Source organism: Enoplosus armatus, chromosome 3 (genome assembly GCF_043641665.1).
Source record: "Enoplosus armatus isolate fEnoArm2 chromosome 3, fEnoArm2.hap1, whole genome shotgun sequence".
Classification (NCBI taxonomy): domain Eukaryota; kingdom Metazoa; phylum Chordata; class Actinopteri; order Centrarchiformes; family Enoplosidae; genus Enoplosus; species Enoplosus armatus.
The window spans coordinates 23520676-23540648 of NC_092182.1; the positions used below are offsets into that span (position 1 = coordinate 23520676).

Below are 19973 nucleotides of genomic sequence, written 5' to 3' on the forward strand. Positions count from 1 at the left end.
GTTCTGGAGCTTTTGACCGTATCACTCAGTCCTCATTAGCAGTTTCCTCCATGTTTACCTTTGACAACTAACAAACTCTACTGATGAAGAATGTGTAATACAGTTGAAAGCTCCACAACAAGTAAGAGGATCTTGAGTTGAAATTGCTGTTTCCACAGTCAAGAATGAATTCTCAGTAGCTCAACTAAATTTGACAATTCATCACATACATTTGTCTTAATGTTATTTTCCATTATTTTATATTTACAGTCATAATAACTTGATGTCTGTCTCTGGATTAAGACAATAAAGCTGCAATTTAGGAAACAACAGAATATCATCATGTGAGAGGCGGAATGTTTTTTTATCCAGATCAACAGAAAAGTTTTGAGGATTCTGGAAAAACCTTCAGAACTGTTGTGTTGTTAAATGACCTCCTGTGTTTTCAAAGATTTCTCTTTCAGATTAACGTCCCGCCTTATAAAGACGAAGAGACACCTGCGGTGTTATTTCTTCTTTTTATTCTGCACAGACAAGAAGAATCTCAGAAGGAGCTTTTTTTGTTGCCATGTCTGTAGAATAACAGTAAAACTGGGAGTGAGATATCGGCCTGCAAGTTTCCATCTTTTTGACCAGACCGTTTCAGACTCTTCAAAGCTCCGATATATCCATCTAAATAATTCACAAGTACCTGAAAAAGCAAATTAAGACACCTCGTGTCAGCCAAAGTTGGTAGTTGAAGATAACTTAACGCTAATTTAATGGTTGTTAATGTGCCGTATTTTTAATCCTCACTCTTCCAGCGCTGCAGTCAAACAACCGCCTCGAGCTGTCTGATAACGTAAACTTGTAAATCATAAACACTTCTTTAGCTTTGTGACTTGTAAAATGATGAAGAGACACACACTGTGGCGGTTTTCTCATCATCACACTGACAAGATTATGAAAACCCGATCAAAATCTAGCGAGCGTTCCAGCTACGACGCAGGAGGACGTTTCAATGACTGATCAGCTACTTTGGTGTAAAGTTTCGTTCGTTAAAGTTGTTATGCTGTTTAGAAGTTTCAAAGTGAATCAAACCGTCACAGTAACATCAAATCTTCGACTGTCTCGCTCACAGACGACGCTACAACTGCAGAGAGATATCCCACCCTCCTCCCTCTAACTCCCATGAGCCTCTGCTGTCCTGTCCTGCTGCCTGTTGCGTCTTCAGTTCAACAGTTAGAACAATCAGTGGTTGGTTCAGTTCACTGCTGTCCACTCTCCAGCCTTTTGACTCCTCCGTCTCCCAGACAACCAGGCATCAAAGGAGGTGTCAAGTCAGAAAGGGGGCGACGTGATTGGTCAAAGGTCAAACTGTGCAGAGTAACAAGCGTTGGAGAGAGTCTTCTGATTGACAGGCTGAAATCTGTCTTGTTTTAAACCTTTTTAGTGTTTGGATTTAAGAGAACTGCTGACCACATCACCCTGCTGCTGGCTGGGCGAACGTGTGATCGCTCACGTCACAGTGATGTTGACTTGCTGCTGATGAACGAGGCAGCAGCCGTTCATCATCAGCTGACAGGTTCCCTGAAAACGTGCCTGATGTTGGGAGATCAAAGTATGAAGCGTTGTCTGAAGTTTCAGTCTTGTAGTGTGATTTGTTTTCAGACGTTTGATTGGCTGATGGAGGTCGTGGAGGTTGGAGAGTGGACACTGTAAACAGAGGAACTGAAGTCAAGTGTTACCAGTTTTTTATCTGAAGCCTCCGTGAGCGCTGCTGGTCGATGAGGATGATGAGATCACCAGGAGAGGAAATCACAAAGTTTGTACCTGACGACGGAAAGACCCGAGATAATCCGAACGCAAACATCATCTGGATTTGAAGTCGACACACATCTGCTGATGGTAACAAAGTCTGGGTACAAGTCTCATCATCCTCACAAACCTCCCAGCGCTCCTGAACACATCGTTTTTCAAACATCAGACGACCGCGTGGAGCTTCGGTTCGGGTCGTCAGGAGTTCGAGGTACTGAGAGTTCACGGCTGCGTCCACATCAGCACCTGAAGTTATCTGACGTCAGTCTGAACTGAGACAAACCAAAGAGAATTTGTCTCAGATCTCAGCTGTGAACGCAGCCTGTAACAAAGTGAGTTTTTCTCAACACACACACACACACACACACAAACACACCACCACCCTCCTCCAGCCCTCCCAGAACATTTAGGCACATGGACAAACACACATCACAAACACACTACAAGCCACTTATGGCACAAAAAGCCAGCGGAGCAGCAGCATGAAGCTCGGCCGTTCTCAAGAGGACTGCTCTCTGTTACCCAGGAGCCCTTGCTCTGGTGGGTCAGATGGATCTACAACAGACCGGACACGCTGACCTCTGACCTCTGGTGAGGAGACAGAAAGCGTCCCTGCTCTGTTTTCAACCATCTCATGTTGTAATTTTCCTGCTTAACTTTACAATCCTCTGGCTCCGCTTCCTGCTGTGCAAGCGTACGGTCACATTAGTCTTCTGACACACTGATTCTCCAAACACATCACATCAGTGTTTCTATTGGCATCATAGGTCAAAGGTGAACTCTGACCTGTGAATCCACACAACAACAGCAAACCTGTGGCTGAACTGACGAAGCAAATGTTCGCAGGGCCGAAGTGTAATGTAACCGTACCTTTTTATAAAGCTACGTATCACCAGGTTAGTCAACAAGAAAGTTAGACAACTACTGAAATGCGGCTTTTCTTACAACAAAAAATGAGCTGAATCTTGTTCTGACAACAATAAGAGTTCAAATAAAATGTGTTGGGGGTTTTTTAACACCGAAAGGAGGTTTTATGTCAGAAAAAGGCAGCTGGACACAAACGACCCGACAGGAGCTGCTTGGTCAGAGGTTGCAGCTGGACCTTAAAGGGTCAGTTTACCCGAATCACTTCAACATACACACTCAGTACTAGTTATAACTGTATAAACTAATACAATCCAACACAACAGCTCTGCCACGAATGCCACACTTATGAATCTCATAATGTTCAGTGACACTGTCAGGTGTTAATTCAGCTGTAAGCCAGTTATTGAGGTCTTAGTTGGTGTTATTGTACCTCTCCGACAGTGTCAACATTATATGTTTTAAGGTAGAATGTACAACAGAGCGGTTGTACTGGAATGCATTATATTGTACAGGTGTACCTAATAAAGTGGCCACTGAGTGTATTTTCTCTTTCCCCTCTGCTGATTTAGATTTGTTCAGGTTTTGGGATGTCTGTCATTTCTGCCTCCACTCCAAAACAATGGAGGTGAGCGGAGTTCAGATCGTTGTGATTGGAAAAAGACATTTTAAGAATTTCAACAGCAGCATCTCTTTTCATCTCTTTTTAAACAACGTTGTTCCAAATGAATATTTTCTTCTGTGTATCATCCAGAGTTACACCGTTTCTGAAAAGAGGTGTTGCTGTTTTGAATTTTTTAAATAAAACATCACTATTGTAGCATCATCATTGTATTGCAGTAGAGGCAGAAATCTCACACATATCTCAATATCAAAACTGGAGCGCAGAGAGAAACGTTCCTTTCTTTTCGTTACCGACACTCAGCTCTCCTCCCTGATAAAGATGATGAGAAAAATAAAGTCGCAAACATTTGACCTTCAACATCTCGGCACAAATGCCCGATGAGAGAACGTGTCGACGTTCTGCCACCAACTGAGCGGGAGTCAAAAAAAAAAAAAAAAAAAGGCGCTCGCTGTCTCAGTTCTGGTTCTCCACCTGGTTCATGAAGGTTTTCAACACAACCAAACACTGCGTCACCTCATCTCATTAATTAAATAGTTAAGAGTAGATCAGTGTGATGAGTTGGACTGAAAACCTTCCTAAAGTCCAGCAGAGACCTGAAAAGGATTATGGGTACAACAAACATCTGTCCAGTTGCTGAGACTCGCACAGACACAGATTTGGTGATCAGACCAGCCTCTCCTCTGTTGCTGTAGCTATGGTAACTAGTGCTTGTGTTACCATAGCGATGCTTCACAGAACACAGTTCAACCTGCACATACATATTGGCTCCGCCTCAGTGCCGACTCTACCAGAGGCCCCGCCTACATTCAGGAAATGACATCATACGTACGTCACAGCTCAGCGACCTGCTTTTCTCTCCATCACTTCCCTTCTCCTTTCTTTTTTTTCTTCCCGTCAGCAGCGTCGCCACGGAGAACGAGAATGGTCAGAGATTGTTGCCACGACAACCGCAAAAGTCCTATCAGGAGGTCAATCTGAACTCTCGTCACCAGAGGAAATAACTGAGCCTCCCTCCGAGTTTCCTAATAAATATCAATCATGACAGAACAGAGCGGCGATGTTGGGATTCACCTCCTGACAGGAGCGAGAAGTCGGCCGCCATATCAACGACTAGAATCAGTAACAGAAATATCTGGAAGTCGCTTTAACGTCTGGTGATTTAGTGGTGACTTCCTGGAGATTTTAATTTTGCTGAGCAGCAGCAGCAGCCAGAGTTGTTAACTGTCAACATGAGCGGAGTGAAGAGAAAGTGCTGTAGTAAAGTCTCTGATAAACAGCTCTGGTCTGAAGTGATTCTAGACCTCAGCATCAACGTGGCGTCTCTCCTCTCTGAGGCAACGTGGCTTCAGTAAGTCTTCGTCTTCAGGGTGGTCCGGCTCTTATTGGGTGTTTACACGGGGTGGAAGAGCAGTGTGCAGTCCTCCCTCTCTGCAGCTGTGAAGATGCCGGGGAGAGACGGCAGAGAGCCCTTTGGCAAGGCGCCGCCAGTCCTCAGGTAGCAGGAGACGATCTTCTGGTCCAGGCGGAGCTGGCGGGGGATGCTGTCGAACGGCTTCGGGTCTAGATCCAGGATGGAGACCGAGTAAGAAAAAGCTGGAGGTCTGGAGGAGAGGAAGTCCCTGAGCCGCCTTTGACTGGGGGAAGGAGGAGAGGAGGGGGGGTATTAATGAACAGGAAGAAGGGAGTCTTTCATGTTTGAGTTTCAACATGCTGAGCTGGTGTTTGGCTCCGCCTGGTGGCCTTCATCAGGTACTATACGCTGATTCATAAAAACAGTACATGCAGGCACCAACATGAAGGGTAGACAGTTAAATAACAACGATCCGTCAATGTTAGAATAAACACATATAATAAACAGTGTGTTTAGAGCGGTTTAGTGCAGCACTCGTCATATTAAAAAGGTACCTGCGGAGTTGGAGTGGACAAAGAAGACGTGGATGTAAACGCATGCAGGTTTCTTCCAAAAATTAGCTTTGCAAAATGTTTTATGAGAAATAAAACGTGTTTAACTTGTTTTTTAGGCATCAAAGACACAGACGACGTGTTTTGGAGAGAAACAAATTAATTGTTCACAGAACGATTCACGAGGGCATCTTTAAGTGAGCTGAGGTCATCAGTATCTGTTCAAGACTGAAAGTCAACAACATCATTTAGCTTTGTGCTCTGATCAACATTGCTTTCAGAACTAAACCCTTACCCTTCATCATCCTCCTCTTCCTCACTGCTGGGCACCAGGGCGACCATGATGGAGCAGTCCTTGGCTGTCATGGCAACGCGGTACTGATGGACCTGAAGTCAAAACACAGAGCAGTTAGACATGCTGCCATCTTTAGGCAGGTGAACACCTGAACAGTACATGTATCACATACACGTTCACACTGTGTGAGTGTTCAGAGGGTGAAACACCGGCCGCATTTAGCAACTGATTTACAGAACAATGAATTAGCCACTGATACTTCACTGCCACCCTTCAATATGAGGCTTTGTGCTCGATGTCACTGCATGACCTCAATTGTTTGTTTCCTTCTTGATGAATCAGTATTTACCCTCAGTTAGATATATGGAACCGCTACTGAATTGATCCAAATTCCAAAACTGAAACTGGGCCTCATACTTGGCGTCTCTCTTAAAAAAGGTGTTGTGGACAGTCTTATACCTTTGTTTAATTTTCAGTACTGAGGATTTCACTCGTGCTTAAGTGTTAAAATGCGCCAACATTGGGAGAAATGTCACCACAGGAAACCTGGACCATCACACAGAGAAACCTGACGCGAGTTTCCAGCTCTCGGTGTAATCAGGAAAATCTGGATCCAGACTGACCTTGGCGACAGCGTACTCCACAGAGCCGTCATCCTCAGTCGGACATTTCTGCAGCTTCTCCAGGAAGGCCTCATTGTACGGTCCGTCTATCTGAAGACGAGTTCTGACAAAGACACAGACAGGAAGTGACGCCAGAGACCAGACAGTGCCTCCTCATGAGTGATGGTAGTTGTTAACTGTGTATTACCTCTCCTTGGGGAAGTCCTGCAGGTGCTGCTCCACTTGGCGGTACAGAGGGTAAAGTCCTTCAATGTCCAGCGTGTCCAACATCTGAGTCTGAAGAATCCTGAACAAAACACTGTCGCTGGGTAAACCCTGAGAGCCTGCACACACAGACAGACAGACAGACAGACAGACAGACAGACAGAGGAGGGAGGTCATTTTTTTCCTTTCAGGTCAGAACTCAATCAGGAAGAGTATTTAATGTCTCACTCAGCATCAAAATGCACAAAAAGATGCGTCAAGTCACATTTACATAATCAGATTCAGATGTTAGACGAGTAAAACGTTTGTGTTGAAAAGACACAAACGCTTCTTTCAAATCACAAACATTTCTGAAGGAGGCTGCCGCACAAGAAAACCCTTTGTAAGAAGGAGACAGAGAGACGGGCTTCACACAGATCTGTTCGACTGCTCTATAGCGTCTCCGGGTGAAAGAGATAAAAAGGGAATGATTACTGCAGTTGTTTAGAGTCTAGTATAGGGACAAGGGCTGCAACCAACAGTTATTTGCATTATCGAAGAATCTGACAATTATTTTGTGAATTCATCGTGAATTGTCATTCATCGTCTTCAAATGCCTTGTTTTGGCAACAGCTCAAAATCCAAAAATCTGTTACATTTCAAAATAGTTGTCGTAATTGTTGCAACTCAAATAAGGAAAACAAATAAACTAGTGCTTATAGTCTGACTTTGGTTTGCAGTCTGCATATTGTTAGTTTAGAACAGGCAGGTTTCTGACCATGGCGAATCCTCTCCTTGTTGAACAAACTCGCTTCACAGAAGCTCCACCCTTCTCCTCGTCTGTCCGTCACCATCCCTCCATCTCCTCCTCCACCACTCAGCAGGGCGTTCACCAGGACCTACAGACAGACAGACAGACAGATTTTCCTATGAGGCTTCACCACAGTCAATGACAGCAGGTTAATGTCCTCTCTGCAGCCAGTGTCTGTGTCTCATTTGTTAAACAAACTAAGTCCACTCTGAACATCCTTACCATCCTGGACTGTGTGTTTTTGTTTTGAGTCTCACGTCAGTTTCAGGAGTCAGAGTCTCTAGTTAAACCTTCATATCAGATTAATAATTGCAGAATAATACTTTTCATGTAAAAAAAAATGTTATTTATAATTTCAATTACATGACACCAACAGAATTTAATCCGTTTGTGACTCTTACAGTTGGTGTAGGTATGTTTTTAGTTTATTGCCCAGCCGTCACACAAATCTATTTTTATTTCTAATTAAAAGGACACCTGTATACTTGTGTGTTTGTGTGTTGGGAGGTCTTACCTGGATGAAGTCGTTCAGAACAGCTTTGCTGGTCATGTGACTATTGATTCGGTTGTTTCCGTACATGAAGTACGGTCTGAGATGATGCAGCAGAGAGTTCAGGTCCAACGAGTCGTCACTGCCCTCCTTACTGCTGTAGATGCACTGACCACCCTGACACAAACACACAAACACACATTTAGGCCTTACTGCGGCTGCTCAACATCAGCATCAGGATCTTTATACCTTTTCAACGTGTCATGAAAATGCTCCAATCTTTCTGTAAATCCTTCCACTCTGAAGTGCTCCAGGTTCTGTTCAATCAATCTTTTAAAGAAAACTGACGGGCAAAGATCACCCATTAATCACTAATTAACACAGGTGTAAAAAGCAAATACTATTTAAAGGATAGATTCACAAGTCTCTCTTAAAACAATACTCACATGCGCATGTGCATTCTGTGCAAAAATGCCTTCTTAAATTTATCTGAAGCTCATCTGAGGCTTCAGCAGTCCGAGTTGATATCTTATAATAACACAGTGGGAATTTTGTCCTAAAATGACTGTAACTTTGGAAGATATCCATTTGATCTGACCAACTCTGGTGAAGCTTCATATTAGTTTCAGCTGAACATAAGATGTGATACGAGTACACAAACGCAGAGGTTCCACATCGCACTGTGTCTGAGAGAGACAGACAGGTGTGGATGTGTCTCACCTTGAAGATTTTGAAGTTGTTCTGAGGTTCTTCTATCAGGTGTCTGATGGCAAAGTGCATTCTCTGTCTGTTCCTGAACAAATCGAGAGAAACCAGAGAACATCAGCTGCAGAACAATAACGCAGCTTTATTATCAGCAGCTGTATCTGCAGTGTGGCGGTCGGAGGAGCAGAGAAGAAGAAGCCATCTGTGAAGCATGTTGAGGCTGTAGTGTTTTTGTATTGGACTGCATTAAACTGAAAGGTGCTCTAATGTTTTGTCCATACAGTCTCGACCACCTAACAAATGTGCAGTTTCACATCAATATATACATACATTATTACAGTATAACTGTAATACACAGTAAATGCAGTAGTGTTGATGGTAACAGTAGTAGCTGCAGTAGTCTCACCCTGAGAACAGGTCTAGAGGACAGTACAGACTGCGTCTCTTCCACTTCCCATTGGCCACCTGGAGGGAGACAGAGAGGTAATAAAGCAATAGAAACAACAAAGAGTTTTTTGGTCTGTAGTTGTACTGATCAACCTTTTTAAGTGGATCTAAATCCTTTAATATTGGGTATCTGTTGATATGGAGTCTGGTCCGAGGCTTCTATTTACCAAAATGTTGATGAAATATGTATCTGACAAATTGAATTAACCTCTTATTTTGACCTTACTTTTCACGAGCTACTTGATCCAAATACTGAAGGTCCTGATTCAAAACTATTATGTTTATAAGCTCAAATTATTGATGTGATATGAATGAAAGTTTAAATGCATCTAGAGAGAAGACATCTCGCTCTGCTGGAGTCGTTGGAACTACAGAAACACTCTGATTGTACAGCGTTGTCACAGAGTGGAGCTTCTTCCCTCACAAACAACCTTTGATCGATTACAGACAAGTTTCGTTTTTGATCATCGAGTTACTGACAGAATAAAAGTTAATTAGCGACAGCTGATATGATCTGCTGCCAGCAACGTCTGTGAAACTACTAAAAATGGGAATCTACCTGAATGAATTTGTACACTGAGCTTTGTAAGCAAGGTAACGGATTCTTTAGCAAATCCATGTATTTTGCCGATCCAGGTGTCAGAACAGTCACTCACCGGTACGACCACATCATTTTTCACATTTACACAATATCGATCCATTAAACATAACCGGATCAGCTATATTTGTTCTGTACTTTTGTTTTGAACTGTAGTTGTAACTTTATATGGTTGTTCTGTAGTTGGTGTAGTTGTGCTGTGGTTGTAGTTACCTTGTAGTGTTGGTGCATGCAGAAGCGGCACACTTTGGTCTTGATGTCTTTGCTGACATGTTTGGAGGACGGCAGGAAGCCACATTTAGGCTAAAAACACAACGCACAAAAACAGCTGCTGAGTAACAAACACACTCACAGTCAGACTCATGTGATTTGTTGTTTCAGCTCAGTTTGTCTGTATGAGAGTGATTCACTGGCAAAGACTTCTGAAACTGTGGCTGCTTCTCCGGAGGGAGAACGCCATCTTGAACAAGATCTAAAGTTTTATTAGAGATGAAACTGAAATTTAAACCAGGCTCAAAACTAATTACAATGATATCAAAATGGACTCAAATTGAATGAACTTCTTGTATGTTTCTTCATAAGGAATAAATGTTTTCTCCATCTTTCACGATACAATGTCAGTGCCACTATTCAATGTGTGTGTGTGTGTGTGTGTGTGTGTGTGTGTGTGTGTGTGTGTGTGTGTGTGTGTACCTTGATCTCGATGCAGAGTGGAGGAGTGTGTGTTGGCTGGTGGAGAGTTGGAGACGTCAGGTTGGGCAGACAGAGAGCACAGCCACTGTAGATGTCCATCACCTTATCACAACGCCAGGCTGAGAGACACACACACACACACACACACACACACACACACACACACACACACACACACACACACACACACACACACACACACAATCATATTTTGTGTGAATAAATTACTTCTGTGTATTTGTGACCTCTGAGGAACGTATAAAGTACAACTACTGATCATTTTCATTATCAATTAATTATTTTCTAGATTAATTGAATGTATATAAAACATCAGACAACAGTATATAACCATATATCCTATGTCATCAAATGTCTTTGTCTACTGGTCCAAAATCTAAAACTATTAAACTTAATCCCATGTAAGACAGAGAAAAGCAGCGAATTGTCTCATTTGAGAAACTGGGACAACCATGTTTGGCCTTTTTGCTTGAAAATTGACTTGAATGATTAACAATAATCCAAAATAGTTGCCGATTAAATTTTCTTTTGATTGACTAATCAATGTATCGGCTTACTGTTGCAGCTCTAGAATAAAGTATTTGAGTTTATTTTTTCATTAACCTTGAAGACCTGCAGCCCAAAATCATCATGAAGTCAAGACTTTTATTTGGTAACCTTCAGAAACAGGCTAGCTGTTCCCCACAGTAACTATTAAAAAACTGTTTTACCTGGTCGTTGATGTTGAACTTTGATTGACAGCTGTCGCACAAACTCTAGCGGCAGTTTGACCACTTCCTGTGGAGAAAATGAGCATTAACTCTTTAGTCCAGTTCATGAACAGAACATGTCAATACTTCCGTGTCTGCTGCCGAGTCTGTTATCTGTTTCCGTTATCTCCTGTATGTAAAGTGATCGGCTGGCAGTGTGCTCATCATCAGGTTATTATGGGAGTGATAATGTACACAGCAGCTTCAATAAACACTCCAGATACAGTATTATCCTGCTGATTATACATATACTAACATATTCATGTGAATATTAAGTTAAATAATTTAGTTATAAGTTGTCACACACATCAGACCACATGTTGGGAACCTGGCTGTGAGTTTTGATAGTGCTCTAAACAAACAGATAAATCTAACTTCCAGTTTAGAATTAAATCTAAAATTAGGCAGCATCTGACCTGGGGAATATTGTTCATGTGCTAAAACCCACCAGACTTCAACACTGTGACTCATTGTTTCTGTGAATGTCTGCTGCTCGAAAACGCTCTGGTTTTATCACCCAGCTCTGAGGCGAGTGTATATTCCAATGGGAATTCACATTGTGCTTAAAAAAAACAGAACGTATGCACTGTGGCGATCTTTGAAAAGTACAACATTTGACAAACTGGCTTCTTACGCTGATTTACGCTGCTGCTCTGAACTCTCTCAGTGTTCATCAGTGACTGAACTAAAGTAAAAAGTCTGGATTGTGACTGATGCTCACGAACTGGTGATCTTTCTCTCCTTCTGTCTCCTCAATCTGAAATGGTTTCTACTATTTCAAATGGAAAGGATTTGTTTCTGGAATGGAAACTAAGTGCAACACACACCTGCCTCTTCACTGAGCGTGGCCTTATTTAACGCATAAATTGTATTAGTCATTAATGTGTTTTAATTTTTAATCTGGCCACCGTGTGCGTTTGTTTATTTCAGCTTTGTGGAGAACTCCACTGATTTCACACATCACAGTATTTTACAGGTGTTGGGGAGTACTGCTAGCATATGTGACAAAAGTTGTACAAAGCCTTTGCGTCTCCAGAGGGGGCCGTGGTTTTAAGGCTGATAAACTGCCTCAAGTGATGTCACAAGTGATGTCACTTGAGTCAAACTACAAGTTTGAAAATGACAATATTCTGGGGGTGTGGAGTTAGAAAGAAGTGAGGTTATCTGACCTCTGTAGCTCTACATCCCTGCTTGAGGCTACATTAGCCACTACTAGCATAACTCACTCACATCTCCAACCGAACTGTCGGTGGTCAAGTTGCATTGTGGGTAATGTAGGCGCCAGATTTTTGACAAGAAGAACGCATGGACTGCATCGATTTTGACGCTTTTTGTCCATCATGAGTCGGACATTGTTGTAGGAGCTCAACACTAGACAAAAGTGAGATAAGAAGATCCCATGCTGAACACTACAGTGTCTCACCCCGCTGTGGATGAACATCTCTCCCAGCAGGCTGCTCATCACGTTGGAGCTGAAGTCAACGATGTTCTGGATCTGCCTGAAGGCCTGCTCCACTGTCTGGACGACAAAGACACAGAAAGACAGGCAGGCAGGTAAACAAACAGGTAAACAGGAAGTTATGTCCTGTTCTGAGACATCATGTTGACAGAGCCTCTGAGTTATTTGTCCTCTCTGAGCTGACAGAAGCCCAGAGAGGATCACAACACAACAGCTCAGCTCAGTTATTATCTGGCTTCACTAAACCAAACACCAACATGTGATTCTGGATAACCTCACAGAGCTGATCTCCATCTGACCCTGTTCACTCTCAGCATTGTTCCAGACATCAGACTTCTCCCACAATCTACGATTTGTTCAGGGGTTCAAATAGTTCTGCTGTTGTGCTCATTGACAGATGTTTCCCTGGTTGGACAATCAGCCACTCAGGGCTTCATAGACAGGATTAAGAATATAGACGTAGGTCTTCCTACGTTAACTAGATACCAAGCGACATCAAATGTAACCGCATATATTTTTGTCTCATACTGGAATATTGACTCACTTCATCCTCACAGCTCACTGGTCAGGAGGTGGTTCTTTCATATGTTTTGATCTGCAAGTCTTTCTTTAAATTATTTTAAAAATTAAATTAGAAGAGTTTTAGATGAATTAGAAACACTAGCCTGTTTTCCTGCTGTATCTACATACAAAACTTGTGTAAACCTTTAACTGCATCAGAAAATGTTAATAACTTTAGCGGTTGTCTACTGATAGTCCCGGTCCCCCGAGTGATAAGCAGCTCCCAGTACATTTGATGTTCAGGAGTGGGGCAGGGCTACACTTTGGTTTACATTTGGATCAGAACTGTGCCTTCATGTTGTGACTAAATGGAGCCCTGGACTATTATGACCCTGCTAACAGGTATGAACCAGAGCTTAAACCTAACATAACGTCTGATCTCTCCTCTCAGTCACGGATCAATCAGCCCGACAGACATAATCAGGATGACTGACAGTTGTCCTCTTTACTTAGTCATCATCATTAACTCTTACATCACACCACCCTGCTGACAGCTGGGTTATTTACGATAGAACCAGTTTAACACCTGTGTGTGTCTTCAGGTGCAGGGTGGGATCGTCCTGTGCAGCCATGAGACTGTTGTTTTAAGACGAATGTTTTATTTGATTTGGCAAGGTGTTGCTGTTTTATCAAATAAAGCGTGTGGGACTTAATAATGAATAAACATCTGTGTCGTTTGATTTGACAAAGGCACATTTATCACTTCAGTTTTATGTATGTAGTCTGAGCTGTGCAGCCTGTGGGCTCTTTAATCAGCTGTCAGTCATACCTTCAGCTCGGGCTGGGAATTCAAATTTAAACACAGTCATTTAACAGAGGCTCATATTTACCTGTGGTGGGTTTTCAGAGTCCTCTGCTGGATACTTGAGCAGGCGGAGAACTCTGGAAAGCTGGAAGGAACAGAAGAAAAGCTCAAGTTAGGATCAGTGGAGGCTCATTTAAACCTGAACTACTGAGCAGGGTCAATCCAGGGACATCTCTAAGAGATTCCTGAGGTGGGTTGAAATACCAATACAGTTTTCCCACAGTGCAACAGGGGTGAATCAGGGAAAAACTTTAGTAGGCTATCAACACTAGCTAGCATCATTAGCCTTAAAACATTTGCGTCAGACTGCAAGTTGGGTTAGTGTCTCTGGTTGTCTAAAGAAATTCAAAACACACTGTATATCAATGGTTACAATACACAGCAGTAACTAATTCTGTCATCACTTGGGTGTGATTAAAGTAATGAACGTCCATATACCTGAGAATATGTTGACAGATATCTGGAGACTTTAGCAGTGAGTATCTACCTCAAACAAATCAGGTTATGCAGGAAACCAGACAACACGTCTACATGCACATTAGTAACCTGGTTACTGTAAAATACACATTTACATGCATCAGGTGAGTAATGAGTGAGTTTTGAGCCATGCCCCGATTATTTTAAGTGTACTGGTGAAACACTTTATTGGGACAGATGCTGCAGTTTTACCTTACAGAGCGAATTTGTCAGAAACAGTCAAATGTTCAGTGGTGGAAAACGACTTAATTTAGACTTCTAGGGGCAATTTAGTGCCAGTTTCAGTTTTAGTCCGACTTTGACGTCAATCATTTTAGAGGATAGGAGGATGTATCTTTACATGTCAGGCCTGTATGAAGGTAGCCAATGAAAGTAAGTCTGACTTGACAGAGGAAATCAAAAGGAAGCCACTATCTTTCTGGGATGATCGACGGTGACACGGACACATTGAACAAGGCATGCAAAACAGTCTGCGCTCAAATCCTGCAAACGGAGCTTTGGTGAATACGAGACATCGTGGAGGTTCGGAGAGTAATTCTGTTCCACTGAAGGCCTCACAGGTAAATGCGATTACTGCTGTGCTTAGTAATACACTGAATGTGATCCAATATACATAATATCAAGAATTTGTATAATTTCATCATTCAGTTGACTTTGTTAAGTCATCCTCATCAGAACAGTAATAACTATTTGTCCCCCTAATTACGAACGGGAAATTGTATTATTGTATTATATTATACTGACTGTTTTGTTTTGTTTTAAATCAAACCTACTTTTACTTTTCTGTCATTCATTTAGATTGGAATCGGCCGTGCTGACTGTCCAAAAAAAGGAGCCCGTGGTTGTTATATCTTATGACCTCCTCCACCTGCTGTGGAAAAAATACCACTTCAACCCAAAACCTCAGAGGGAGCTGCAGGCAGTGAGCAAAATTTTGGGGGTCAACATCAGTGACCCTTTCAGCGCCAAAGGCATGCTGGATTCCTCGTGCTGAACGTGCATTGCATGCACTTCTCAAACCAGTTAGACATGATGAACAGGACAGGGGCCAGTATGCAGCAACCCTGCAGCACATGAGCCACCTGTCTGTATCCCCCCTTGGCTGATGTGAGACGAAGGATAAGAAGGTAAAATACTTCAAAAAATGCTTTCAAGAAAAGCACTGAAGGCTGCCAAACGGAGGAATTCAATCCTAGCCAGGAAACCAAACAGGGAAGAGTGGCCAGCAGACATGCTAGCTCTGAGACAGACACACACACACACACACACACACACACACACACACACAGTCTCAAACCACAGTGGACTGTGAATCTGAATCTGTTGCATTCAGTTAAAGAAAAAAAAACCTTTTGGATTCTAGTTTTTATATCCATGTCCATATATTGTATTTCCCATGTTTGTTTGTGTAAATTACTAATAGAACAATTGTAATATATGGATAGATGACAACAAGAGATGTTATGTCCCTGCAATTTACCATTAAGGGCAAATAAAGAAAACGTTTCTGGTTAAGGTTTGGATGTTGTGTGCCCTGCATGCAACATTAATGTCCTTTGCAAGTCACATGCCTGTTTAAGTGATGAACTGCGCTGCCTGTGGTTATTTTTAGAGACGGTAACAGACGTTTTATACTTGCTACTATTTTGTGGCCTGTGCTACAAAACTTTCAACCTCTGTAGCACCAGTGCTATGTGCGCAGTCCTGTCTTACAAACCCGGTTATGTGTATACAAGGACAATAAATCAGCATTCTTCAGAACAAATCTAGCTGGGGAAACCAGGTTTCTCTAGTCCCCTACTCTAATTACAGAAACCAGGTTTCTAGTTTTCATGAAGTTTAAGAAATCAGATTACTGCAGAGTTTCACCAGTAACCAGGCTACTGACGTGCAGGTAAGTGTATGATTTAGGGACATGCATATCAAAAGAGATAGATACCACAGTATCTCTGACTCCAGCGTAATGCCATAGAAAAAATAGCAAGATGGGACATTGATATAATCATAATAATTGTCATAATAACAATAATAAATATGTTATAATTGGAATTATGTACACTTGCACAGATGGTTATCCGAAAGGGGTCTCATAATCTGTCTTTGTTTATCCTTCCACCATTCGTCTCTCACAGTTGGTTCACTCTCCCCTCTTACATAATCTCACACCTGTTGAGGGGGAGTGAGTGAACCGTGGAGGTTGGACAATAATGACTATACCGGCTAGGCTTGGGCGGTATCAAGGTATTATCATATACCAGGGTATATAGAAATCCTAAAGGTATGATTTTCAATACCATCAAAAATACAGACATGGCATGTCATCCCCTCTCTCTCTCCCATATTTCCTGTCACTCTCCAAGCTATCACTATCAAATAAAGGCAAAAAATGCCCCCAAAACAGGAATGTCTGTTTTGGGGGCATTTTTTTTCTATTAAACTGATTCGGAGATGTTGTATTGAGGTGATGTATTGTAGTGCACAGCACGCACCACCAGCGGCCAGCCTACGGGTGGAACAGGCAGCTTAGCTGAGAAAGATGGCGACTGTGGGGATCGTAACAGGACTAGTAAAAGAAAAATGCCTCTGTCCCAGGTTGGGAGTATTTTGGGTTTAGTCCCGATGATAAAGGTGATATTATGATATTATTAAATATGAATAGATATGGAATCATGAAAATGTTGCTACATACAACTTTATCTTGAGATGACGTCTTCCAACTACAACAGCTGGTCCTCCAGCAAGAATCTACGGAAGACGGGCACTTATTTCCCATCTATTCATTATTCTATGGGCCATAAGTATTTAAACCTAGCAACACTAGTCTAGGTAAGCTAATTGCAAAGTAGACACACCGCATTGTAGGTAAGAAAATGTCATACATGCAACAATGACTTCTATGACCAGCAGCTCAGCTTTTACATTTTTACACAAATACCGTCATCTACCTTATACCCCGGTGAAATGTCAAGAAGGTACGAACAAATAGATACCGCCCAAGCCTAAAACCAACAAGCGTTAGTTAGCTTGTTGTCTTGTTGTATTAGACCATGGATGAGCTCATTTTATCTCTGTGTCTCCCAGTGGAGTCACACTGTAACATTCAATGTTAGAAATGTGGAATTCACCATTTGGAAAAAACATACATATCAAGACAGGTTGCAAACGCCAAATGTAAATGTTTCAAGCAACGTCTTCAACACGATAATAAATTGTAATACATAAATAACAAAGAGAATATCTGAAGAAAACATTAAAACTTACACTGCAACACAACACAAACCATGATTTAATGCTGTTTAGGGTTGTTTTGCTCTTCTACCTTCAATTTTTCATCTGTAAAAAATTCTGATAACTATCAACAATGAAAAAGATACAGTCTGGGAAATATGGTTGAAATCAGTATGGCAATATTCATAAGATTATCTATTCCACTATTAATATATATGGCAAATGTCTGCACACAAGTCACAAACCAAATATTTAAAATTGATACCCAACACAATGAACTGTGTTGCATAACATATGACAAAACTGCTAACTTGTATCTTGGGCTCAACTCGTTTTTGATACTGACCAAAATACATTGGTAGCATCAAGTATGAAGAACTGAAAGCTTGCATCAAATGTCTGGTCAGTTTCAAATGAAATAATTGCTGATTTAAATCATAATTTTGCCAGTTTAAGACTGGATCTGTAGTATTGTTATTATACATCTGCTTGTGTTTAGACAGCATTTAGCACTTCATTTGTTCAGTGAAAAAAAAGGTTTGTAGAAACATGTTAATATTTCATGAAAGAAGTATTAAGTATCAGCATTTTCAATTACAATTCTTCTGAAGCAAAACTTTGAACAACTGGATTTTGTAAAGTGATCATACAATACAATAATGTATCTATTACATTGTAAACAATCAAAACCCCTAGAGAGCTTGACAGTCCCCGAGCTGATTACAACACCGCTGATGTGATGTCATGTCCTCATAACATGTCACCTATTGCTCAATAACAACATGATCAGACAGGTCCCGTGAATGAGACTTTCCCACAGTCGGTCAGGGGCATGTCAGTGGACGTACCACCCAGCCCAGGTCAGCCCAGGCTCTGTACGCACAACGCACGCGTTAACCTGCGTGAAAATGAACTGAAAAGACTGGCTGTCTGCCTCAGAGTCAGCTAACAGGCTCCTGTTAGGCAGCAGCCCAGTAAAGCGTTTCAGCTCCGTGTGACATCAACCAGCAGCTGGATGAAAACCTGGGGAGCTGCTAACGGCTAGATTAGCTCCCCGGCAGCCCGTTATCTCTAACATTTTATGACTCAACACCATCCAGTCAGTCCGTCACTGACTGGACATGAATCTATATGTCATTTCTAATAATTTGTGGTGTTTTAAAGGCGTTGTTGTCCCTGTGTAACAACCGTCATCATTGGTTGGACTAATTTGAACTCTTGGCAGTTGGCTAACGAGCCGGCTAAGCTAGCAAACACATGCTAATGGTAACGATGATAAATAAAACCCTGACAGTTGACATTTCACCCTTCAATAATAAGCAAAATTTCCAGAGAATTACTACAAAGTTTCCATCGTCAGCAACACCGAGCTGAAGCACATTTAACGTTAGAAAAGTGTGAAGCGGGCGGTGGGTGTTTTCTTAAAGCTAAATTCACACTCCTCCTGCTTTTAGCCGAACTTGGATTAGCTTCATGTTAGCCTAGCCTACTCACCTGTACGTGTGAGACCACCAGGCTCTTGTTTCCCTCTCCGTGATACTTCCAGTCGTTCTCGTCCATTTTGTCCAGTTCCATCACACCAACGACGACAAACTGAGCTCCCGTTAACGGCCAGAAAGTAACACACAACGTGACGGCAACATACACGTACTCCGACTGGTACTACTGGCTGCTAGCTGTAACTCAGAAGTATTACAAGACCGACTGACTTTTGCTGCTGCCCGGCCCTGAATGACCAAGCTACCCACCAAAATAATACTTCCGATTAAGACTTCAAAATAAAAATTCCCGTTAGGCTGACGCCAACGGTTCTCGAGCAATAAAACGAAAGATTGGGACCACTGAGAGAGGAAGACAAATCTGAGATTTTGGAGAGATCATATCATGCAAACATAGTTGGGATTTTTAAAGAAAGGAGACTCGTATAAGAGTAAAAAAAAAATCATAACAAGAACAAGAAGAAAAGTCATATAAAATCATAGTTTTATGAGGACAGTCATATAACTTGTATAACATATGAAATATATAAAACGGCTTATCTAACAAAAAGGTCATTACAAGAACTAAGTTGTATTTTTGTGAGAAAAAGTCATATTACATATATATGAGATGAGATATTACAAGGAGAAAGTTGTAATCTCACGAGAAAAGAAAAGGGAAATATTTTAGAAATTGTGACTTTTCTGAGAGTAAAAGTTTAATATTATGAGAAGAAATTTCTAATATTATGAGAAAAGGTATCACAAGAGGAAAGTAATATTTTTTTTGAGTAAAGTCCTAATATTAAGACAAAAAATACTACTTTATCAATGTAATATTATGACTTTTGTTCTATTCAATATTTTGAAAGTTATATCATGTCAACCGAGTGTTTCTTTACTTTTTCCTAAAACAAAAAGACCTTTTAGAGTTGTTGCTTTTATTTTTAAGCCATTTCCGGTATTATTCTGCTTAACTCTGTGTAGCTTGATTGGCTGTTTGATTGACAAGTTGAAGAACCCCTCCCTGTCACCGCTATCCACTGATGTCCCGCCTACTCCACTGTCATCGGTCAGGGAAGATATCAACAGGGTTGGACAGGTGGGACCTATGGGTGTGACTGAGAGGGGAAAAAAAACTGTCATGTACTTTTGACAGCGTGACAAAAGACGTGATAGGATCCAG

General features: G+C 41.6%; 1 protein-coding gene across 1 annotated transcript; it reads right to left on the reverse strand.

Moving 5' to 3' along the window:
- Positions 1-4587: 4587 nt before the first annotated feature.
- ippk (inositol 1,3,4,5,6-pentakisphosphate 2-kinase) lies at positions 4588-18884 on the reverse strand. The gene is made up of 14 exons (XM_070903187.1): positions 18804-18884; positions 13630-13689; positions 12203-12298; positions 10741-10807; positions 10013-10131; positions 9533-9622; positions 8681-8739; positions 8290-8362; positions 7594-7746; positions 7047-7167; positions 6273-6408; positions 6086-6188; positions 5463-5554; positions 4588-4899 (listed from the first exon to the last, which is right to left on the reverse strand). Exons 1-14 carry the CDS (start codon positions 18882-18884, stop codon positions 4656-4658), a joined length of 1494 nt encoding a protein of 497 aa, XP_070759288.1. The 3' UTR covers positions 4588-4655.
- Between the last annotated feature and the right edge of the window lie 1089 nt (positions 18885-19973).

Coding starts and splice junctions, on each gene's coding strand:
- ippk (XM_070903187.1), bottom strand. CDS start 18,884: ATGGAACTGGACAAAATGGACGAGAACGACTGGAAGTATCACGGAGAG. Junction 7,747..8,289: donor ACAACTTCAAAATCTTCAAG/GTGAGACACATC, acceptor TGTTTGTGTCAG/GGTGGTCAGTGCATCTACAG. Junction 5,555..6,085: donor TGGAGTACGCTGTCGCCAAG/GTCAGTCTGGAT, acceptor TTTTGACTTCAG/GTCCATCAGTACCGCGTTGC.